At 36.4% G+C, this 26,063-nt stretch overlaps 1 protein-coding gene across 3 annotated transcripts in view; it reads right to left on the bottom strand.

Moving 5' to 3' along the window:
• Stag1 (stromal antigen 1) overlaps positions 1 to 26,063 on the bottom strand; it is a 325,347-nt gene that overhangs the window by 141,273 nt on the left and 158,011 nt on the right. For all 3 annotated transcript variants that reach the window (XM_052718205.1, XM_052718197.1, XM_052718212.1), the window contains 2 exons: positions 16,944 to 17,148; positions 4,307 to 4,458 (listed from right to left, as the gene is read on the bottom strand). In XM_052718205.1, the coding sequence (XP_052574165.1) occupies positions 4,307 to 4,458; positions 16,944 to 17,148 (357 nt within the window). The remainder of the gene's footprint in view (positions 1 to 4,306; positions 4,459 to 16,943; positions 17,149 to 26,063) is intronic.

Here is a 26,063-nt window from a genome sequence, read left to right as displayed (position 1 = left end):
GTTATTATACTTAAGAAAAGTTTGAAAGCAGACTTATGATGCATTTATAATATTAAAAACTAATTCATTGGGACTATACATTTCCAACCAGCACTACTTAATGAAGCAGTTTCTATTTTTACTTCCACAGTATTTCAAATATGGTATGTGTTCAGAATAAAAGTACGTTGTAAGTGGAAGTCTTACCTTAACTTCAGTAATTTCAGATTAGTACTAAGTACTAATCTAGAAACAAGGTCATAGCAACTAAAATTCCTTTTAAAAAATATATTTTTGTGTGTGTGCACTCACATATGAATCACATATGTATAGGAGCTCTTGGAGGTCAGAAGAGAGGTTGGATTTACCTGAAGCTGGAGTTATAGATGATTGGGAGCCACCATGTAGGTGCTGGACCTGAACCTGGTTCTCAGCACGAGCAGAAAGTATCCTTAAACTGCAAGCCATCTCTCTAGCCCTAACATGAACTTTTTTAAAGATGGGGATATACTACAGTAGAGTGGTTCCTGAATTCCATATAATGTATATCATTATGAAAACAACAAATTTAGAGACAGATACATACATTGGAAGACCATTATGTATAGACTGGAGTTAATGCTGTTGTAAACCAAAAAGTCAGAAGCTAGAAGCCTAGAGCCAATCATTCCCTCAATGTCTTCAGAGAACATGACAGCAACATCATACTGATACTGGATTGATAGCATCCTATATTATTTAACCTAGGTTGCCAACTTGATTGAATTGAGAGCCACTTTTGATTTTAGTAAAGTATATAGATGTGACTGTAAGAGTACTTCCAGGGAGGATTAGATTGTTAGGGTTCTGACTTAATCAATGGTTTCACCCATTGACAAATTCAAAATCTGAACAGACTGTTAGAAGGTGGAACATAACGGATAAAGTCGGTCATCAAGAGTAAGGAGTTGGAAAGGCTGTGCCTTCATACAATTTCTCTCTGCTTCCTGGGCAGTACCACGAGCAAATCAATGGATTTTGCCAACCTTGGACTGAAACCTTCAAATCCAGAGGCAAATCTTTCTTCCTTTAAGGTATTTCTCTGAAATACATAGCAGTAATAAAAATTCCAAACAGAAAACTGGTACCAGAAGGGAGAGGTCATTTTTATTACTGTTTGACCATGAATATGAAAAAGTTTAAGGATGTAGATTAGTAAAGTCTAAGCATGCTGTAAACAGAGAGTGATGCAAGATTCTGGTAGGATATTTGAAGATGAAAATGCCAAAATATAATTGCGGGGGTGGGAGAGGGGAAAGCTGTGCACCTGTATTCCTGAGTTTCAGATTAGAATAAGAAGTATCCATGGAAATGAACCAAGAGGTCATTTATTCACAGTACAGTTTGGCAAAGAATCTGTCAACACTTTATACTTTGAGACTTTGTAAAAGGAGGTGTATAAGGATTATACACTAACTAACTAATCTGGAGAAGAAAACTAAAGACAGCCATTCAGACTGGTGCATGGTTATTGCTGAATTCTTTCAGCTAGGTTTACAATGAGAAACAGGAGCAAAAGCCAGAGCAGAAAGACTTGAAAAGCTTGGCTGCATGCTCCTGCTTTCATGACACTGTGCCTTGGCACAAATCCAATACAGAGGATCTGACTTTCCAAAACTATGAGTTCTAAACAAATCAAATGTTTCTCTGAAGTGCTTTTAATAAGATGAAAAGTCTGAAAAACACATGTCTCAAACTACTAGATAATAAATTTCTTTGAAGCAACTGAGTTTGCTGTAATAGTTCTGTCAAGCAATTTTAGTACACTACAGTCCAACATACTCCTAGAGTTTTCAACTGCTGGTCACAATCCCATGCAGGACTGCATAATTGAATTTGCACGAAATTGTTGGCAATAGTAAAAGGCTTCTAAAAATTCAAAGATCAAAAACAAATTAAAAATCAAACATGTAATGAATCCAAGGTGTTTCTGGCAGTTCTTGCCCAAGCTTTAGCATGGGACTTTCTTCTGAACATAAAATATCCCACTTTTCAACACACATACCATCATGCCACATAATGCCAAAGAATCCTGCCTCAAACACCTTAGCAGTGTTTTTACTGTACATACAATGACTGATGTTTCTTACAGACACATAATGGCATGATTATGAAAAACGAATACTACATGGTGAGTTCCAGAACAGCCACAGTTAGATAGTGAAAACCTTGTCTTGGAAAAACAAACCAACATACACTTGTTTCATGAATTTTGGCTTGAGATGCAGACAGAATCTCCCATATTTTCTGAAATAGTTCCAAACACGTCTGCTGTTCTGTACTATGTCCTTATGTATAGCTACATTCTAGTACTGACAATCATAAAATCAAAATAGTGATAAACTCTAAAAGACTCTGAAGATGCTCATGCTTTGCAGTTTCAAGTATTCAGCCTAGATTCAGTTCTTTTAGTGTTTGTACATGTTTATGTATGTGTGTGTGAAATATGTGGGTAAATGATATCATTTGTGTATATGCATGTGGGGGCCTTGTTATGTTGTATTACTCAATCATGTCACTACCAATTTTTTTTTTCCCTGACAAGGTCTCTTACTGAACATGAATCACACATTTAGCTAGACTAGATGAGCAACAAGCCACAGGAATCATCCTGCCTCTAGCTCCTTGGTGCTAGGATTATAGTACAGTGCTGCTAAGTCCAGCTTTTTCACGTGGGTGCTGGAAACCTGAACTCAGGTCCTCATGGTTGTGCAACAAGCACCATTGTAACTCAGCAGTTCCACATTCCTAGATTTAGTTTATGTAAAAATAAATAAGCACACAAATTTCCTTAGTACAAATCTGGTTTTGTCAATGTATAATAAAAAGCAAACAAAATAATTCATTTAAAACAAATTTCTTTATGGTTTACTAATCAATACAGGGTGTTTAATCTGCACATCTATAATATATATTATATATATATTATATATATAATATATATATACTGCCACAATGTAAAAAGTTCTAGGGTGAAAATGGGTCATGAGTGAAACAGTTTAAGAAGTTTTAGTACAGGCAATAATTTCATTTTTTTTAATTTTTGCTTTTTATTGTTTGTTAAATCTTATTATGCTTATACACATGCAATTGCTTTATGAAAATGTAACTTTTTGTATTAAAAGACTGAAAAACCACAAATTTTATTTCCAATAGGTTAAAAAACAAACAAATGGTTTTCTACCAAAAAACAAAAAAAGACAATTTAGCCTAAAGAGATGGCTTAGTCTTTAAGAGCATTGGGTGAGCCGGGCAGTGGTGGCACACGCTTTTAATCCCAGCACTCGGGAGGCAGAGGCAGGCGGATCTTTGTGAGTTCTAGGCCAGCCTGGTCTACAGAGTGAGATCCAGGAAAAGACGCAAAGCTACACAGAGAAACCCTGTCTCGAAAATCAAAAAAAAAAAAAAAAAAAAAGCACTGGGTGTTCTTCCAGAGGACTCAAGTTTGATTCACTGAGCCCACATGGTGGTTCCCACTGATTTGTTAATCCAGTATCTGGGAATCCACCACCCTCTTCTGGCCTCTATGAGCACCCTGTGCATGTGGTGAATAGACAGCAACACTCTTACCCATAAAATAAAAATAAATACACTTGAAAATACGATGAAGTATCTAATTTAAAAACCATTTTATCACCTCTACAAAAATTAGATTGTCAAACCTAAAGTAAGAGCTAGAAGCACTCAGAGATAGAGTGATTGCTTATTAAATAAACTCCTTGGATTACATTCCCTTGCACTGAAAAGGAAGACGGGAGAGACACCAATCTTACTTAGAGAGATGCTTTATATATCAACTAAAACACAGACTGAGGCTTTTTCCTATAAATACACACTTGCTTTCTTAAAAATGGCATTTATTATTTAGTGTACTTTCTGAGCTTGCAACATGATAACTGACTTTCCTAACGTTCCGATAATCTTTTACTAAAATAAGTTTGCATATGGTTCACTTAATCACTGATGAATATTCTAGTTTCATTTACAGAACTTTAAGATTAAATAATTCAACTAAAACCAAATGTTAAAAATGTAAGATAGATATTTATTTTCCACCCTCCCATCCACATACCACAGGTCTCATGTACTCCAGTCTAGCCTCAAACTCGCTTTATAGCCAAGGTTGGTCTTGAATTGACTCTCCTGCCTGACCTTCCCAAGTACCAGGATTACAGATTTAAGCCACCATAGCCAATTTTAAAACGTTCTTTTCACAAAAACCAGTAGAAACTATTATATTTACTAAACATTTACAAACCATGAAAGATCAAGTTACCATCAAACTTACCTCCTTGCGTTTCTGAAGTAGTAACTCCAGCCTTTCATTGGCTCTCTTCCCAATCATCTTATTTCTCTCAGCTTCATATTGCCTCTGTGTATTATCCTGATGAATACTGAGGTTTAAGGCAACATTCACCAGAGCAGTCATCAGCTTCATGGCTACAAAATAAAGGACAATTACAATATTCATCTATGAAATATTTTTTTAGGCAGAAGATCAAAAGTTAAAGCAACAGAACAAAGAAAAAGCAGTTTTACAACCCAAGAATAATTTAAAGTAAAAAAATGGTAACTGACATAAATAAACTCATCTTCTTAGTTGCAAAATAACTTCCTCTATTTTAGCAAAGAATAACATGATTTGTTAAAACTGTCCACTTCAGAGTCTTATCCAAGGAGCTGGAGAGATGGCTCAGTGGTTTAGAGTACTGGCTGCACTTCTAGAAGATCTGAGTTTGATTCCCAGCATCCACATAGTAGCTCACAGCTGTCTGTAACTCCAGGTCCATGGGATCTGATGGCCTCCTCTGGCCTCTGTGGACACTAGGCACACACATAGTGCACTACATATATACCGGCAAACATTTATACACATAAAATAATAAAGAGTTTTAAAGTCCTATCTGGGCTACCAGGACAGAAGACGGAAGTAACACCAATGCCTTGCCTACATCCACAAATTAACTGTGTGTAACCCATCTTCCCATTACTACGTGTGTTACAACTGCTTCCTTTGTATCTTTATTTACGTGAATCAGAAGTCCCTAAAATATATAATTACCATATGGACTTTACACACAAAAAAGGTTTATCCCTCCACTGCTCACCTAAGAGTGGTACAACATCCAAACCCAGAAAAAGCACACTTACTTTCAAGCATACCATAATACTAAAAATAAAAATGATTTTAAAGAATTTCACAATTTCCCTCAATATATACATACATATATATGTATGTATATATACATACACACAATAAATATATACATATATACATATAATAAATATATACATATATATGTGTGTGTGTGTGTGTGTGTGTGTGTGTGTATTTATTCCAGGTGGTGGTGGGTGGTGGTGCATGCCTTTAATCTCAGCACTTGGGAAGCAGAGGCAGGCAGATCTCTGTGAGTTCGAGGACAGCCTGGTCTACAGAGCAAGTTCTAGGACAGCAAGGCTGGTTACACAGAGAAACACTGTCTCAAAAAACAAAACAAAACAAACAAACAAAAAATTATATACATACACACATATAAAACATATACACAATGGTATATTTGCCTACCTATGCACACACAGTACAGAAAAAGTTCTTTCTACATTTAAGCCAGCTACAAGTTAACAGTGACTGTTGTAACCCCTAAACAAAAATATAAAACAAAAACACTGAAAACAAATTTAAGCTAATGACTACTTATAAATTCATTTACTGTTTCTAAGATAAAATATTTTGACTGTTACTGTGCTTCAAACTACAAGCTAGTTATTTTATAGTTGTATGGAAATCAGTGGAATATTGCCTATACAGTGATAGTAAAGTATTTTCAAAATAATGTGTATGAGAAAGGAAAGCTAAAGGGTAAGACATATCTAGGGCATTCAAGCTCTTCAAATATACGAAGGTATCAGTTTATCAGTTTATCAACATTTATAAAACAAAATGACTTGAAAATGAAGGAGTTGAGAGTCATTAAAACTAATTTTGGCTGGAATTCACAAGTAGAAGATAAGACACAGCTTTCCCCAAATTTAATGACATATTCTTTCAGCTGTAACTCCTCATGATCTCAGATCCCAAAGTCTATCATTACCCAATGACCTTCTTCCTGCCCAGATAAACAATAATAAAAATATTAAAAGAAACAAAAACTACAAAATGACTAACACATTCTCTCCAGGCATTACCAGATGTAGTATAGTAGTGTTTGTTCTTTAAAGTATTTCTCAACCCATACAATTAATTATTCAACCCAAACAAGAATTGTTCACTGACTTTCAACTTTACATGATAAGTGTAACATAGGTCTTACACTGTTTATTAAGCACACTGAAATTATTTATCCTGACCATAATTATTTTAGTTTTGATACTGTTACTAATGGAATTCAGCTTTAAAAAATGTGACACAGGCTTTCAAGTAACCCCTATGTCAAAGAGAAGATTCTTTCACCTTTTAAATTTTAAGTGTTATTACAGAATAATGAACATGTCCCTCCACAGTGGTATTCAGAATGCCATATGCAAACAAGTTCTGACAATGTTTTATGGTTAAGCTTATTTTAAGAAAAAGCTCATAACTTTTTGTCCTTTTGACTAAAATTAAGCATATTATTAAAAAGTAGAATGTGCTTTGAAATTAATACCAACCTCACAGTCATTTCAATTCATGTCTGTTGAATGCCATAATAAAATGACATTAATAATATATTTCATTTTCTTGAAATTCATTTTACAGCGTTTTGTAAAATCACTAGGAAATGACAGACTGTTAACTTAAAACCTGTTCTTACTAGACAGTTCCAGAGATGCTTGTGTGGTGCTCCCTATTTATCTATGGATACAACAGACAGTGAATAATGTTCTATGCCCTATTTACAAACAAACAAAAACAGAATAAAGCCAAACAGTTGTACCAATGATTTTTACATTCTAGTAAAGACAAGACAGAAGATATATGCTATGGTTGAGATGTTGAACATCAGCGGCAAAGGCAAAAGTGCTGCTGCTCTCTGGAGATGTTCAAATCTTCAGCAATTAGCCTAGTAGTCATTGGCAGTGTGCCTTAAAGCAATCATGAGGCCTAATCTCTTTTGAACCCTGGCTTCATGGTCTACGCTTTTAGGTAGTGCCACATGCTTCTCTCATATGTGCTACTAGTGGCTCAACCCTACAGAACCAATCTATCATGAACTGGAGCCTATAAAACTGCAGTTCCAAATAAGCCTTTACCTTTACAGTCTGATTATCTTGGGTATTTTGCTATAGTAATGGAAAGCTGACTGACACATAGAATTAACGCTAAGATCACGAGAACTCTGCTGATTCTGTATACCTGTTTATGTGAGAAGCCTTAGGAACTGGTTTGTAAAATTATCATAGAACAGGATAGAGAGAGCCTAGAATGTTATAAATAGGCAGAACAGGCAATTCTGGCACAAGCTCAGAGCAGACAGAATGCTGTTAAAATTGTGAACACTATGTTGATAAGGTTTCAGATGAAGATACAGAATCTATTGGGAACTGAATTATAGGCCATTATGGTTTGAGCATAGAAGAATTTTGCTGCATTTTGTTTCTGACCCAAGACTGCAGGATAGGTGAAGCTTAAAGGGGATGAGAAAATGTCAAGGCACCTTAGCATTCTGGCAGAAGTACAAGTATTACTGGGTGATTTTAGGAAAATGTAGAGTGAAAATAAGACTTCAAAAATAAGCACTGAAGAAAATATTGGAAAAACGTGCAATTTGGCCAGAAAAGAACTGCAAGAAAAGGCATTGCCAAAGATGGTGAGGTTACCACTGGCAACAAGAGGCCAAGTGCCAAGACCAGGACAATAAGAGTGCCTCAGAGTATCCCAGTAATCAGGAAGGGCATTAGGCCTCAGAGAAGGAATAAAGCCGTTTTAAAAACACTCCAGGGAAGAATCATTTGGAAAAGAAATAGCTCTGAGTATTTCTAGGACAGGTCTAGAGAACTGTTTCCCAGGGAGTCAACTCCCTTTGCTCAGTTCACAAGGTTCTGGGTAGCTGATAAACCCATGGTTCAGGTAAGTCCAGAAAACGGCAACAGACCCTGTCCTGGTAAAAATGGATTAATAGGCATGTGAAACACCACAATTATGAGATCATAAAGACTTCCACTGAAATTTCAAAGGAAAGCCTGGCAAGTTAAGTAGCAAAGTTGCAAGGCCCAAGTCTTTGCAAGCAGTCCTGACAGAGAGAAGCATGAAGATGTTTGTTTACAATGAAGTAGAAGCTTCACTGGAGAATCCAGAAGCTAAAGCAAACTTGCCAAAGAAGCTGCAGGCAATGTTCAAAATCAGCCCAGAAAAGCAGCAGGCAAGCTACAACTTCCAACTTTGTCGTTAGAACACGAATTCTGCTAGAGTATACTCTGGAACCTGGACATGGAGCTCTAGAATGTAATGTACGCCTTATTTGCTTTCAGTTTTTCTTTGGTCTGATCTCTCCTTTCTATTCCCCTATTTCTCCCTTTGTAAGTGGGAATGTTGACTCTAAGCACTATAAAATTGGAAGTACATAATCTTTTCTTTTACTTTGTTATTCAAGGTATTTCTCCTAGGTCTGACCTGACTATTGGATATCAAAGGGCAAAGAATGTTGTGGAGACCTAAAGAATACTAAGCCCCACAAGCATTAAAAACAACATGATTAGGTGGCTACAGGCCTTATAAGGACACAGCTGATGTCTGACAAAACTATGTTTGGAAATGGGGCAATGTGGATTTTTATGAGAAGGATGTTGATAATACTTTTAATTATATGAGTATTATATGGAAATAAAACCTTATGGTAAACTTGCAGACTACAAATGGGGAAGCCATGTTATGTTGTAGGAGAAATGATTTTCATCTTGAATGAATCCACAAAATAAATATAGTCCTAAATCACAAATATATTACTACATAAACACAGCAGGATGATGAACAGAGAACATTTACAACAAATCAAGGGTTAGAAAAAGCATGGTAACCATAGCTAGAATAAGTTATTTTCCTCTGAGGAATCCAGAAACATTCAATAATTACATTTCAGTTCAAGGGAATGTAGTGAGAACCAAACTATGTTTCAATAATGTCCAACTGAGATAGGTACTTAAAGTACAAACCAAGGCACTAATATCTTAAGGTTAAAAATAAATAAAAACTATTCTGAAATAGGAATCTCCTTTACTAAAATGTATCTAACATGGTAGTATGGTTAAATAAAGATAACGGAGAGAGGTATATAATACGTAACTGCTAAAAGTCTGTTTCAACTTAATAAAAAGCCTTCCAAAAAGAGTGTTTATTTCTAACAGAAAAAAAATACATATAACTGTGAGACTTCTAGAACCGAAGAACTGTGAAGTGCTTTCTAGAACTTAAAACCTTATAGAAATGTAATAGTACTATACATTGAATGTAAGATATAAGACATAAAAGACTGACAACAGAGACACAATTTAATTCCTAAGAAAAGTTTTGGATATTTGGAAGACAGACTAAAAGTGCTACTGATAAAAATCACTCAGGAAACTTGAGATGCTATGGAACTCATATGCTTACCCTGGAAATAACTAACCTGATTGTCTTTCTTCTTAGCTAAGACACAAGCAAGGTCAGAGATCATTTTATTCCAACACTGATAATCATATCTGGCCATAACTGGCTTGTAACTGGCCATGCACATAGTCTTGGCAGTAGAAGATTAAATGCTCCTGCCCATCTTACCTAGTCCCCAAGATGTATCTTGTAAATTGAATAAAAATGATTACTTTTTATTCTATGCTTCTCATATATATTAAAATGGATAATTACTGCCCAACTAGAATTAAGTTCTGAGAAAGCCATTTGTTCAAAGGAGGTGGCCATTATCTGAAATTTTATACAACTGAGCTTTGGAGAAGTGAGTATTTAGTGTAGAAATATGGTAATTACAAATATATTATTGAGGAATCACTGAATAGAGTCTACCCTTTAGAACTTGGAATTAAAAACAATGTTCAATACATTCTAATTTTCAATACCTAATATCTTTCCATTATTCAAATATAACTAATAAAAGGCAATTCTGGCCAAGGAAGCAAGCAGGCTAACTGCAGATCTTCATCTAGTTCCTCTCCTCCAAATCCAATCCCCAAGTCTTATTCACAGCTCTGCAGCAAACCACCTAATACAGCTTCCCTTATCCCCACCCCCATTTCCAGTGGATCACACAGACCTTACCCTTCAAAATTCCTTGCCCTCACTCTGCTTTATCCCAGGTCCCCTACTTCCAGCAGGTATCCCCTGGGAACCTACAGGCTACTCCAGCCAGGGAAACAAAAGGCTAACTGTAGATCTTCAGCCCTCTCTCTCCTTCTCCAAATTCTATGCAATCTCATCCCCAACTTTATAGCAGACTACCTGTTGTAGTCTTTCCTCATCCTGGCCCCATTCCAAGGAAACTAAGCGGATCTTGGTGGAACACCCTGCTAGCTTCCCTCATGTGGGGCTCCCCATAGTCCACCTCTGTTAGCCCATCCCCATTCCTAAGTGTTAGCTTCCAATACACATAAACAAATTTTTACCTGGAACCATTAGTAACCACACCTATCAGAATCCCAGGAATTTCCTGAGGCAGCACACAGCTACCATACTCTCCGGAAGAACCAGAGAGGGAAACAGAAACCAAGAAAACAGTAAACACCCACCTAACTAAGACAAGACTGTATATCAGCACCTATAATTATAATCTTCCCAAACCCAGATGCCTTAATACCAAAGAAAACCACAGTAACAGCCAGGACAATATGTCTACACTAGAGCCCAGCAATCCGACCACAGAAGGCCCTGAGTACTCCAATATAATTGAAGCATAAGACAAAGACTTTAAAATAGCCTTTATGAACATAATACAGGTCCTTAAGGAGAAAATGAAAAAAAAAAAATCCCTTAAAGAAATCTTTGAAAACATAAACAGTGCAAGGAAATGAATAAAACAGTTCAAGACCTAAAAGTGGAAACAAAATCAACAAAAAAAGTCAAACTGAGATAAATTAGGAAACAAAAAATTTGGAACTTGAACAGAAATGTTGAAGACAAACTCCATCAACAGAATACAAGAGATGTAAGAGAGAATTCACAGGCATTGAAGACATGGTAGAGGAAATGAACCTTTTCTTGAACACATAAAATGTTAAATCTTAAAAAAAAAAATCAAGGCATAAAACATTCAGGAAATTTAGGACATTATGAAAAGACCAAATCCAAGAATCAGATGAATAGAGGAAGGAGAAGAAACCCAGGTCAAAGGCACAGAAAATATTTTCAACAAAATTATGAAGAAAATATCTCTAACCTAAAGAAGGAGATGCCTATCAAGGTATAAGAACTATACAGAACATCAAATATATAGACGAGAAAAAAAGTCTCCTTGGTACATAATGATCAAAACAGTAAATGTACAGAACAAAGAAAGAATACTAAAAGCTACAAAGGAAAAATACAACATATAAAGACAAACCTATTAGAAAAATACTTGACTTCTCAATGGAGACTCTAAAAGCCAGAAAGGAATAGGCAGATATTCACAGAATCTAACAGACCACAGATGCCAGCCAGTGCAGAATAATACACCCAGCAAAACTTTCAATCACAATACATGGAGAAAATAAGACACTCTGTGATAAAACCAAATTAAAGCAATCCTACACTGAAAAATTTAAATATATATGAACCAAACACAGGGGTTCCCAAGTTCACCAAGGAAACACTACTACAGCTTAAATCACATATTGATCCTAACCCATTCTCACAAATAGACAGGTCATCCACACAAAAACTGAACAGAGAAATGTTGGAGCTAACTAATGTTATAAACCAAATGGACGTAACAGATATTTACAGAACATTTCACCCGAACACAAAAGAATGTACCACCTTCTCTGCACCTCATGGAATTTTCTTGAAAATTGACCATATACAAGGACACAAAGCAAGTCTCAACAGATATAAGAAAACTGAAATAACACCTTGCGTCCTGTCTGTCCACCATGGATTGAAACTGGATATCAACAACAGAAACAATAGAAAGTTTGCAAAGTCATGGAAACAGAACTACTCACAATGGAACAAAAAATGGATCAGAAAGAAATTAAAGACTTTTTAGAATTGAATAAAAATGAATACACACCATACCAAAACTAATAGGACACAATGAAGGTGGCCCTAAGAGACAGATTATAGTTAAGTACCTACATATAAAATTGGAGAGATCTCATATTAGTAACTAAACAGTATACCTGAAAGCTCTAGAACTAAAATAAGAAACTCACCCAAAAGGAATAGATGGTAAGAAATAATCAAACTCAGGGCACAAATCAATATGCTAGACACAAACAAAACAATGAGTCAGTGAAACAAAGAGTTTGGTTCCTTGAGAAAATCACTAAGATTGACAAACCCTCAACCAAATTAACTAAGAGGTGGAGAGAGAATATCCAAATTAACAAAATTAGAGATGAAAGGGGGGATATACCAATGGAGAATGAGGAATTCATAGACTCTTACGGATGTACTTCAAAAACATATATTCTACCCATTTGGAAAATTTAAAAGAAATGGATAATTTTCTTAATAAATACCACTTACAAAAGTTAAATGGAAATCTGTTAAGAAATTTAAACAGACCTAGAACACCTAGTGAAAAAGAAGCAGTCATGAGAAGTCTTTCAACCAAAAAGGCCCAGAGCCAGATGGTTTTAGAGCGTAATTCTATCAAATTTTCAAAAAAGAGTGAAAGCTAATATCCTCAAATTATTCTACAAAATTGAAATATAAGGAACATTGCTCAATTTGTTTTTTTGAGGCTACAGGTGCCCTGATACCTAAACCATATAAGTATCCAACAATGAAAGAGAATTATAAACCATTTCCCCTTATGATCCCATAGACGCAAAAATTATCAATAAAATATTTGCAAACCAAACCCAAGAACACATCAAAAAGATCATCTACCATGATCAAGTAGGCTTCATCCCAGAGATGCAAGGATGGATCAATATATGAAAATCAATAAATATAATCTACCATATAAACAAAGAGAAAGAAAATACACACAATCATCTCATTAGATTCAGAAAAGACCTTTGACAAACTCCAACACACTTTCATGATAAAAATCCCTGGACAGCACTCGGGAGGCAGAGCCAGGCGGATCTCTGTGAGTTCGAGGCCAGCCTGGTCTACAAAGCGAGTTCCAGGAAAGGCGCAAAGCTACACAGGGAAACCCTGTCTCGAAAAACCAAAAAAAAAAAAAAAAAAAAAAAAATCCCTGGACAGATTAAGGGTACAAGGGACATAGGGCAATATACAGCAAGCCCATAGCCAACATCAACTTATATTGAGAGAAACTCAAATAGCTGATGAACACTTTCATCAAAGTAGCTAGATAGAAAATTAACTCACAAAATCCAGTAGCCTTCTTATATACAAATGACAAATGGACTGAGAAAGAGCCTCAAATAATATAAAGTATCTTGGAGTAACTCTAAGCAAGTGAAATACTTTGAAGAAAGAAATTGAAGAAGGTATCAGAAGATGGGAAGATCTCCCATGCTCATGGATCTGTAGGATTAATATAGTAAAATTAGCACCCTACCAAAGTAATCCACAGGTTAAATACAATCCCCATCAAAATTTCAAGACAATTCTCAACAGAATTTGAAATTGTAAAAATTTCTATGAAAACACACACAAACAAAAACCAGAAGAGCTAAAGCAATCCTGAAAAATTAAAAACAAAAAAAAAACAACAAAACTGCTGAAGGTATCACCATTCCTAATTTCAAGTTATACTACAGAGCTATCGTAATAAAAACAGTATAGTATTAGCACAAAACCAGACATTTTGGTCAATGGAATCAAATTAAAGACCCAGACATAAATGTACACACTTACGGACACCTGATTTTTGATGAAGCCAGAAATACACAATGGGAAACTAGCATCTTTTAACAAATGTTGTTGGTTAAACAGAATGGCTGTATGTAGAACAATCCCAAGTAGACCCACATACTTATCACCTTGTAAAACTCAATTCCAAGTAGATCAAAGACCTCAACCTAAAACCAGATATACTGAACGTGATAGAAGAGAAAGTGGGGAACAGCCTCGAACCCACTGAAACAGGAAAAGACTTTCTGAACAAAACACTGTTCGTATAGGCACGAAGATCAACAAATAATAAATGGGACCTCGTGAAACTGAAAACTTCTTGTAAGGCAAAGGGCACTGTCATTTGTACAAAATAGCAGGCTACAAAATGGGAAAATATTTTTTACCAACTTTTTTTTATTTTTTATCAACATTTGTTAGAGGTCTAATATCCAAAATATATAAAGAACTCAAAAACTATATACCAAGAAAAGAACCCAATTAAAAAATGGGGTATAGATCTAAATAGAGAATTCTCAATAGAGGAAATGCAAATGGCTGAGAAACACTTGAAGAAAGGTTCAACATCCCTAGTCATCAAGGAAATGAAAATCAAAACTATTTTGAGATTTCATCTCACACTTATCAGAATGGCTAAAATCAATAAAACAAGTTCTGGCTCATGTTGGTGAGGACGTGGAGTAAGAGAAATACCCATCCATTGTGGGACTACAAACTTGTACAGCTACTATGGAAATCAGTGTGCAATTCCTCAAAAAGATGGGAATTGATCTATAGGCACATAACCAAAGGATGCTCAACAATGTTCATTGTTGCTCTATCCATACCAGACAGAAACTGGAAACAACCTAGATGTTTCTCAACAGATGAATGGATAAGGAAGATGTGATATATTTATACAATGGAATATTAGAAGTTAAAAATATAAAATATGAAATTCACAGGTAAATGGAAAAAAATCATCCTGAGTGAAGTAACCCAGACTCAAAGTAACAACTACAGTGTGTATTTGCTTATATGTGGATACTGGCTGTTAAGTTAATGATAACCAAGCTATAAACCAAGGTGAGGTATAATGGATGCGGGGAGGGGAACATGTCAGATAGGTTCCCCTAGGAAAGGGAAATAGAATAACAATTATGCATTGATGGGGAGGATCAAGTGGAGAGAGGGAGGGAAGAGGGGGACAAGGGAGAGAATACATGCAGAGACAGTTAAAATTAAGGGCCATTTGAGGGGTGGTATGGACTCCTAGTGCTATAAACAATTTCTAAAATACAGACATATATGAAGGCGATCTAAATGAAATCATCAAGTAACGAGGAAGACAGAGCCCAAACTGGACATCTCTTGTCACCAAATAAAGCTTCTAGTACAAGGACTGGGTTACAACTAATTGAAATGTTGGCCAAAGGGTTCCCTTAGGAACCCCCAAACAACTGAGGCTGTTGCCAAGACTATAGGTTGCTCTCAACAAATTGATGGGGAGGCCCTGTCGTTGAAGACAACACCTACACAACTCAACGAATGAGGAGTCGTCGAGCCAGTGCCTACCTAAAGCCTTCATCCCTATGTGACAATGTCTTTGGTACAGGATGATACTCTGAATGCACATAAGAAACATAAACTCCAAGCCAACCACAAACCCTTTGATTTACCATGGTGTCCTGCCTGCAACATATGCTAGTGCAATGGTGGCACAAAGCTTGTGGGAGTAACCAACCAATATCTGTTGTGGGATTTTTTGTACACTATGTGAAGGTATATTGCTGTGATTGGTGTAATAAAAGGCTGAACAGACAATAGCTAGGTAGGAGATATAGGTGGGACTTCTGGACAGGGAGAGAAAGGACGAGGAGAAAAATTAAGGTATGGAGATGCCAATGAGACATGGGGGAGTCAGACATACAGAATGAAAGAAAAGCAAAAGGCCACAAGGTAAAAGGTAGATTAATAAAAGCAGGTTAATTTATGTTATAAGAGCTAGTGGGACAAGTCTAAGCTAATGGCCAAGCTTTCATAGTTAATAGTAAGTCTCTGTGCCATTTGTGAGCTGGCAGCTCCCAAAAAATCCAACTACAAATATCTGCTTTCATTTAAAGCCCATTCCACAAGCTGGAACCCATACTCCACACTTCTTGGGAAATCAAGAACATGAGACTAGGTAGATCAGGGAGCTAGGGTAAAACCAATACTGTTCTAAAAAGATTACATTAACAATAAATGACTCCTAATGACATTCTGCTATATTGGTAGATCAGTGCCTTGCTTAGCCATCATTAGAGAAGCTTCCTTTTGCAGCAGACAGGAACAAATAAAGAGACCCACAGCCAGACATTACGCAGAGTGAGAGACCATACAGTATAGTTTTATGTCAACTTGATACAAGCTAAAGTTACCTCAGAAGAGAGAGCCTCAATTAAGATCAGGCTCTAATTGATTGATAGGGAAGGGTCCCAGGTCTTTAATCCCAGCAATCGGGAAGCTGAGGCAGGCAGATCACTATGAATAGGAGGCCAGCCTGGTCTACATACGAAGCTCCAGGTAAGCCATAGTTACATAGTGAGACCTTGTCTAAAAACAAGCAAACAAACAAACAAAAACAACCCTAACAACTATTATTACTTGTGTTTTACCAAAGCACATGGCACAATGGTCTCTTAAAATTTCTTTGGCTTGGGTATAATGGGGGAATATGTTCAAAGCACATTTGTATATTGGCATGAAAACAGCCTTTGTAATTCAGTATATTAAAAACAAAAGGCTGAAAAACACAGATAAAAGAAAATCAACAGACATTTATAAATATTGGACAGTTATTTTCAATTTTTATTCTTAAGGCTGTCAAATACCAAATACGAAAATTAACTATGTAGATAAATTCCAAGCAAAAACTAAATTAACCTTAGATCAAAGAAAAGTTTGGTTACAATAAAACAAAATTTGGCAAACTCAATGAAAAGCAAAGAAGACATTGGTTACTTACCAGCGAGGGTACTTGTATGCCTAAAAGCTCTGACCTGGGAATCTGATAAACCAGTCAAAAGGGAGATTACGGTGTCCATCATATATTCATCATAAATTATGCTATACTGACACTGCCGAATCAGGACTCCAATAAATTCACAAAAATTGGAACGGAATTTTTTCCATTGAGGGCCAGGCATGGTAAGGGGGTAGTCACCACTGTCCTAGAAGGTGTAAAAAGAACTTATTAAGTATCACAAGATAACAGATCAGACTTTTATTCCAACATACAAAAGAATATTTTATTTCTAAATACATGTAGACTGAAATATGTCTTTCATGGGTACATTAATTGTTAATGTTTTTGCTTTAAACATGCACAAATCTTAACGTGCTCAAAACGATCATGTTAAAATCAGTGTTTACTTCATTATTCTAAGATTCTTAATAAAAATAACAGTTCCAATTTATGTGTTTACATTTTTATAAAGATAATTTGAAACAGGAACTGAAAAATAATAGTTTAAAATGAATATTTACTCTTGAATATAAAGGAATTAAGATATATCTGTCAACATCACTTTTCACATTTTTTTTTATTCATTTACTGAGAGAGAGAGTGGCAGATAGACAGACATACCCAACACATGCATGCCACAATGCAAATATGGAAGTCAAAAGAGAGTGTGCCACGCCTTTAGTCCCAGCACTCGGGAGGCAGAGGCAGGCAGATCTCTGTGAGTTCGAGGCCAGCCTGGGCTACAGAGTGAGTACCAGGACAGGCGCAAAGCTACACAGAGAAACCCTGTCTCGAAAAACCAAAAAAAAAAAAAAAAAGACAGTCTGCTAGTGTTGGCTATCTCCTTCCGTCATGTGGCTTCTATATACTAAACTCACACCAGCAGGCTTGGTAGCCCTTTTTACCCACTGAAACATCTCATCAAGTCAGCATGGCATTTCTCAGTATTTCTAAATCAAAATTAAGAATAAGTATTTTTTAAAAGCATAGCACTTCACAAAGAAGCCTAAAATTGACCTTTCACATGCCAAGCTCTTTTCTTCAAATTTTACAATAAACTGGATAATAATTCTATTTCATAAAGCAGATTTATTAACTTCTTGAAAAGAAAAATACAGGATGGGCTCTTGGTAAATTGTGTGACTTTGTTTAAATCACAAAATCAATAGTTGAGCCTAACACTAAAGGCCTTCTTTCTCCAGCTTAAAACATTGAAGAAAATACATAAAAGGAGGGACAGATATGGTGGTATAAGCCTGTAATCCTAATACTGGATTTTAGCCAAGAGGATTTGGGAGTTTGAGGGCAGTCTGAAATACAAACAAAGCAAAATGACAACAACAACAACAAAAAACCCTTTCTCAAAAACTGAGAGGGAGAAGGGGAGGGGAGAGAAGAGTTGAAACTAAACTGAAAAGGCAGAGATGTAGTGACAACCAAGGTAGATAAGAAGAAATCAACTAAAAGGTAAAGCCAAGTCAAAGGCCAAGTGTGTTCTAGCTTGTCAGTGTGGGAAAGTAAAGTTCCTGCTCAATCAAAATTGTTCCCAACAACAAAATCTAGGAATAAGGCAGGGGAACAAGAGGACTTTTACTTGTGGTGAAACAGGTCAGTAAGTGGTAATCTTCAACTGGAAAGCAAGGAGCCCAGCTTGCTTGTTTTGATCTTTTTCTTGCATAAATCAAAAGCCTTAATCTGATGGGCACTGGGATAGGGAGCAGCAAATGCATCAAAACCAGGGCAGAAGCCAAGATTCATTATAACTGAGAGAAGAGGGAAAAGAGCCTCTAGACCAGAAGAGAAGGAGAAAAAAAAAAATACTGCCTTGGGCTCGGCATCTGCATCATTTGATATCAACCAAAGGGCTGTTAGCTTGAAGATAGACAGGAAACTCCCCTTTTGTCCAGAAGACAAAAGCAAGAGACTGCTTGCTACAGAAACAGGAGGAACAAGAAGCTGAAAGGGTACTTAAATGGCTCTAAACACACAGGGTACCATTAAGACCCAGGCAGGACCATGAATAAATGTTACTATTGGTACCAGGCAGCAAGCAACACTGTAGTGCAACTTGTAGGAGAAAAGCTAAGGAAGTGATTTCTTCTGTGGCAGTGCAGAAGTCGCTTGAGGTGTATCCTTAATAGGAAAAACCCACCAATAAACTGCCCCTCACCAAAGAAGCTTCTCAATACAGCAAAAGGAAGCCATTACAGGAACTGTAACACATCAAAAGATCATGGGGACTCCAACATCAATGGATACAACTGCAACACAGCTTCTACATCAATAACTCAGAGAACACCACAGAAGAGAGGCAAGAAAGATCACGGTGGCTGCTATTCTTGGTCGTCAACTTGACTACATCTGGAACTAACTAAAACCTAAGCAGAGGGGTATACCCGTGAGGGAGTTTTTAATTAAATCATTTGAAGTGGGAAGACCCACTTTTAACCCAGCTCTTTTGAGGTGGTAAGATCCACCTTTAATCTGGACTATACCTTCTGCTAGCATCCTGTATAAAAAACATAAAAGAGTGTGTTTGCTCTTGCTCTCACTGGCAAGTCCATTCCTTCACCTACATTAGAGTCTACTACTTCAGAATTCTGGTGTGTCCTGAAGACCAGCTGAGACATGGACTGAACAACTACTGGATTTCTGGACCTTCCCTGGGTAGACAACCATTATTGGACTAGGTGGACCACAGCCTATAAGCCATTCTAATAAATTTAAAATAAAATAAATGAATAAAAAAGAAAAACCTCATGATATTCAAAGCACAAAAACAAAAAGGTCTACCATTAGGGAAATCTGAACTCTATGGCACATTAAAAGTAATGATAGTAACAAAAGAACACAAACCTCACTTTCCAAATAGACTGAAAAACCTATACCTTTAGAACCTTTTAGTTTTTGTACCACTTGCAAATATTTCTGTCATTTTTAATTTTTTTTATTTATTTATCTATTTATCTATTTATTTATTTATTTGCAAAAAAAGAGTCTGAATCTATTTCAAAAATTTCTTAACTCTTTAATCTGGAACACTTACTCCTAAATGGGATGTTCATCAAAGCTCTCCCCTCAGGGCTCAAGGAAGAAGAAGCAGAAAGATTGTAAGAGTGAGAGGGGATGGAAACAGCATCTTCCAGACACAACAGAACTGAAACACATAGGACCTCACAAAGACTGTGGCAGAACACACAGGGCCTATGTAGGTTCCAGCTAGATATGGTACCATTGCTAAGAGAGAAGTAGAAATGGGTTGCCATCTATAACCAGCTCAAATGACAACTGTTTGTAAAGGAAAAGTTAGTTTTCTCAATTGAAGTCTCACTGGGTATATAATTCACACTCAAGAGTAGGTCCCATGCCCAGATGGCCAACACAAAAACCAACTCAAAGTTATTTTTGTAGACTTTCTGTCTCATACTGCTTTCTTTGGGCTTTACATTTTGTTGTTGTTTGGGTTTGGTCTTACTAGTTTTCTACTTGTATATTATGATTTCTAATTTTGTAATGTTATGGGTTTAGTTTGTGATTTTGTCTGTCTGTGCATGTTTCATGTGTTTTTTAAATTGTGGTTTGTTTGTTTGTTTGCTTGTTTTCTTTTCCCATCTTTCTTTCTTTCTTTTTTTTTTTTTTCTCCCCGAGTCAGGGATTCTTAAGACAGGGTGTAGCCTTGGCTGTCCTGGAAATCACTTTGTAGACCAGGCTGGCCTTGAACTCATAGAGATCTGCCTGCCTCTGCCTCCTGAGTGCTGGGATTAAAGGTGTGCCGCCGCTGCCACCACCACCCAGCCCTGTTTGCCTGTTTTCTACAGAGAGGAAGAAAGAGTGTGGAATTGGGTGGGTGGGAAGGCAGAGAGTATCTGGGAGGAATTGGAGAAGAAACCATGACCAGAATATACTGTATGAAAAAATTTTACTTTCAATAAAAATATATATTAATAAAGAGAAGTAACCTGTTTAATAATAAATAAATTCTTAGCTCTCAAATGAATTACAAATTGAGGTTTTTAGTATCTTTGAATATACATCACTTTTTCATGTTATGATTTTAGAAAGTATAAGGTTATTCAAGGCCAATGACGTACTGGAAGATGAGCCTCTTTATTGAAGAAGTATCTTTAAAAACAACAACAATAAACACAATGTGAATATAACAAAATAGAAGCCATAAGAAAGTGGCCCAAAGATCCATCCTCAACTATATTTAAGACCTTTGAGGAAGTATTATAGTGTCTTGAATAAGACATGAATTTGTGAAAGAAAATCATATTAAGTAACAGATAAAGTACAGATTTTGTAGACCATCTGGTAAATATATGCAGGCAAAGTAATACATAACTAATAAAATGAGAAGTAGTAAAGGAACAAATTGGGGTTGGGGATTTAGCTCAGTGGTAGAGCGCTTGCGTAGCAAGCGCAAGGCCCTGGGTTCGGTCCTCAGCTCCAGAAAAAACAAAAACAACAAAAAACAAACAAACAAAAAGAACAAATCATCATTAAGTAAGTTCAGAAAAATATAGAAGGAAAAATTAGTGTATGATATAATATAGTACAATATCTATGTGGTATGTACTTTGCACATAAATGATTCAATATCCATATACTAACGCAGGTTCATAGCTTTTAGAACAGGGAATCAAGATCTTCAGAAAAGTAAAGAGCTTGTTTTAAATCCTAGAACTTCGAGGCTTGCCCTCTGGGATTGTGAAGCCTAAGCATCAGCTTCATGAAAATTGTTTCCCAGGACTCAAGGGACACTAGAGTTGCTTACTGAGTATACTTCCCACAGAGTGGTTCTCCAGTAGTAAGTGTCAAATGAGAAAACTGACAGGTTGATTTTCTAAGTTTTAGGAATGAATCTTAATGATGAAAATAAGAAAAGAAAAGGGACGGGGGGGAAAAAAAAAGGAAGGGTACTGTCAACTTTTATGGGTCAGTAACAAAATGTGGGGGATTTAAGGCCCTATGAAATGGCGCAATGGGTAAACATACTTGTCTTGCAAGCCTGATGACCTGAGTGAAGGACAGAACTCAACCCAAAGATGTCTCTGACTTCCCCAAGTGTGCTAGGGCACATGTACACTTCTATTCAACCATGCCTTGCACCCCAAAACATGAAGCTACACAACTATCTCCTCAACCCCTTATGCCTTGAGTTTTAAATCTGGCTAACAAAATGTGCTTTGATACTTCATAATGTTGTACAACAGAAGTAAAGCACAACTCCTGGATAGCCACTCAATCGCAAATGTAAAGAAACGGGGGCCAGGTGTCATGTATGCATACCTGTAATCCCAGAACCCAGGATTCTGAGACAGAATTGCAATACTGAGGTCAGCTATCTAAGGAATTCTAAAGCTAGCCTGGGCTATGAAATAAATAAATAAATACAAACAAAAAACCAAAAAATTATTCACCACAACAAAAAACAAAGTAACAACAATAAAACCTACAATGTCCAGACACCTAGGTGTATTAGACAAATTCTCAACATTATGATATTTTCAACTTCTGTGATTATGGACATAACTCATAAACAAGTTGAAGCACTCCTGTATGTAAAAAGGTTTGATACAGTAACCAGTTCAGGTATCCACTGACGATTCTGGAATATTTCCATAGCACTAAACAAAGAAGAAGGATGGCTATACCATTACTACTTCAAACAGTTATCTACAAACACTTTTTTCAGGTTATAAACTACCCACATGAGCACCTCCCTGTCCTACACGTAAGAATAATCACTGACTCGCAAACATGTTTTTAGCACTCTACAGACTCTAAGAACACAAAAATGAGCAAAGCAACATTTTCTCTTTCAAAGATCTTCTGCTTTACTCAAAGAGACAAGGATATGGACACATAAATGAGTTAGTAAATAACAGGAGTATTATAAGGGAAAGCAATACTTAAAAGGAATTATCAATTCTCTGAAGACAGAACTAGGGAAGAAAAATAGGGAATATACTCCAGATAACAATAAAGTTAACCTAGAAACCTATAAACAAAGGCATTAAAAATAGGATGGTGACACTATTTTAAGTGGCATAAGCTGAAACAGAATGTATAAAAATAACCAGCAAGAAAGAAGGCAAACCAACCAACCAACCAACTCAGTAAGTCACAAAGAAGTTCAAGGTAGTCCAACTTTATTATGGAGACTATATTCAGGAACCGACCTAGTTCAAGCAAATAAATATTCTGAACAGATAGATGTGTGCTTTAAAAAGACCCTTTTATGGGGGGAACAGTCCTAGGGACTAAAACATAGGTCTTATGTATGCTAGACAATCTATTTACCAATGAGTTATAGCTCAACAATAAAAAGACATACGATTGCAATATGGAGTAAAGACACAAGATAAAAAGAATCAAGGCAAGAGACTTCTCACTCTACTATAAACAAAAGAAAATAGAAGGAAAACATAGTGACTCTAAGATACACAAAACAAAGAGGACATAAAAAGCACCCAAATGTTAAAGTAATAAAATTACTATTATAAGCTACCATCAAGCAACAAAAACCAAAACAATTTTGATTTCAGTATGATTGACTAGATGGGTTTATCTATGACAGGAAACAAAAAAGTGATTGTTTGCCCTGTGGTTTTTGTTTTGTTCTTTGAGACAGGGCCTTCCTATATAGCCCTGTCTGGCTAGGAACTCTCTACATAGACCAAGATGGCCGTGAATTTATGAAGATCAGCCTGTCACCACTTCCCAAGAACTGAGACTAAAGACTTTATCTCCATGTCCAGCAAGAGCCAAATTTTAGGTTTACGAATGCCTCATTCATCTGCAACATATAAGGAAATGGTCACAATCCAACTCAAAACAATTTATACAGAAAATCCAATTTTTAGACTTTAGATCACAATGATAATTAACAATCCAAACCATATTGATTTAAATTCAAATTATATCTATAAGTGGGAGAACAGCTTAGTTGGTAAAGCACCTGCCTATCAAGCATGAAGACTTGAGTTCATCCCCCAAACTCAAATTAAAGCTGGTGATGGTGGCATACTCTTGTAATCCCAGATCTTGGAAGTGAAATAGGCAAATCCCTGAGGATTATAAGGTAGCCAATCTAACTTATTAGGAAATTCTCAAGCCAGTAAGAGACGCTATTTCCAAACAAATGGATAATGTTTGAGTAACTAAACCCAACATTATCCTCTGGCCTGTACACAAGTGAATAGCATCCATGTGCAGATACGTACACACTCCTAAAACAAATCACTAAATCCAAAGTTTAAGCTTTAAATTATCAACATGTGCTAAAACCACTATGTGGCAAGTTAGAAATGTTAGTAAAATCACTAGTTGGTAATTACAACAAAAAATGTGTTTACACAAAAATATTAAGTGGTTACTACCTTAAAAAAGAATCAATCTCCGCAACACTGATGATTATACAAGCTGATTTTACTACCTATTATGTGTAACACATGAAACACAGTGTAAAATGTTATGCATGATATATCTTACTAAGATACACAGTAAGGACAAGGTGAGTAAAGATTGTCTAAAGCAAGGTTGGAAAGGAAAGTAGAACAGGGAAGGACTGAATGTAGCTAACACATGAAGAAGACAACTGTGATGACAGAGGCAGTGGCTGGAGTAAAAGTCGTTAAGGAAATATCCAAGTCTGATTCTTTAATACACAGAAACACACCAGGACTACAGAAAGTGACAAAGAGAAGAATCTGATACACAAACTTGTATAGGGCCACGCTACCTGAGAGTACTCGAACCTTAAAAAACTCAAAGACTTGAGGCTGTCGCTTTGCAATGATGAAGCTCTGCTCTGTTCTTTGAGGACTAGGATCTGGAGGTTTTATACATGGTTTTACACATGGCCTAAGGATTACAATGAATTTGTCATCTATTATTCTCGGAGGAAACCAACTGAGAACCACGAGAGTTTTCATATGCTGTCTTAACAGGATGGTCTCCAAATTCTGGGCTTAATTCATTTTCCTGACTTAGTCCTCTAAGTAGTTCAAACAACAGGCAGGTATCACGTGCTTGGATGCAATATACATTGGATTTTAAGCATATCCCAAAGGTCCAACTATTAAAGTCTTCACTCCCAAAGAAAGGAAATAGAAAAGTAGAGAAACTTGCAAGTATCTGAGAAGTATTTATAATTTTTCACTACTAGGGCTTAGAATGGTATAGACATATTTATTGTGTGTATGAGAGAGAGAGAGAGAGAGAGAGGGGAGAGAGAGAGAGGAAGAGAGAGTGAGAGAGGAGGGGGGATAGAGGGAGAGGAGAGAGGGAGAGAGACAGAGAGACAGAGACAGAGACTGTATAAAAATGACATATACTTAAAAGCAAACAAAGTGGCCTGGGGAGACGGCTCAGCAGTTAAGAGCACTAGCTGCTCTTCCAGAGGACCTGAATTCAATTTCTAGCAACCACATGGTGGCTCACAACCATCTGTAATGGGAATCTGATGCCTCTGGTGTGCATAAAGACAGAACACTCATGTACATAAAAAACATAAATAAGTTTTTTAAAAAAAAAAGAAAGAAAAAAGTAAGCAAAGTACATCATAAAGTGCTTGAATATCTGCATATTGACATCTTTTAGGATACCATGTTCCAGAAATCCCTTAGAGGAGTTCCAAATTCTAGATCGGCATTCTCTAAATTCTTACATTGTTGTAATCACTGCTTAATATGTAAAATCACATAAAGTTTTATAATAATCATGGTAGAAACAGTTTTCATTTTCATTTTTCCTCAGAGGAGGACCTTGGTGGTTTTACTCTATGTCCATCCATCTGATTCTCTTGACGTACTGCATCCCATTGAACCTGGAAGTCAAGAAGTCCTAGTAATCCTCCTGTCTCTGCCTCTCTCACTCAGCTTTTAAGTGGGTACTTGGGATTCAAACCCGGGACCCCATGCATGCACAGCAAGGACTCTTACCCATTGAGCCATCATCTCACACTTCATTTCAGAGTTTTTAACAAACTTATTTTACTTCAAAAATCACTTTCATGTAAAAAATTAGTACAGTAGTATGGACACTTATTACACTAAGGAGAGGTTACTACAGTAAATGAGGACTCTGGACTCAAGTCTTCTGATTAAGTGGAGT

The sequence above is a fragment of the Peromyscus californicus genome, unplaced genomic scaffold, assembly GCF_007827085.1.
Source record: "Peromyscus californicus insignis strain IS unplaced genomic scaffold, ASM782708v3 Scaffold_11__1_contigs__length_118956290, whole genome shotgun sequence".
Lineage (NCBI taxonomy): Eukaryota > Metazoa > Chordata > Mammalia > Rodentia > Cricetidae > Peromyscus > Peromyscus californicus.
This window is presented reverse-complemented; position numbering and strand designations above follow the sequence as displayed.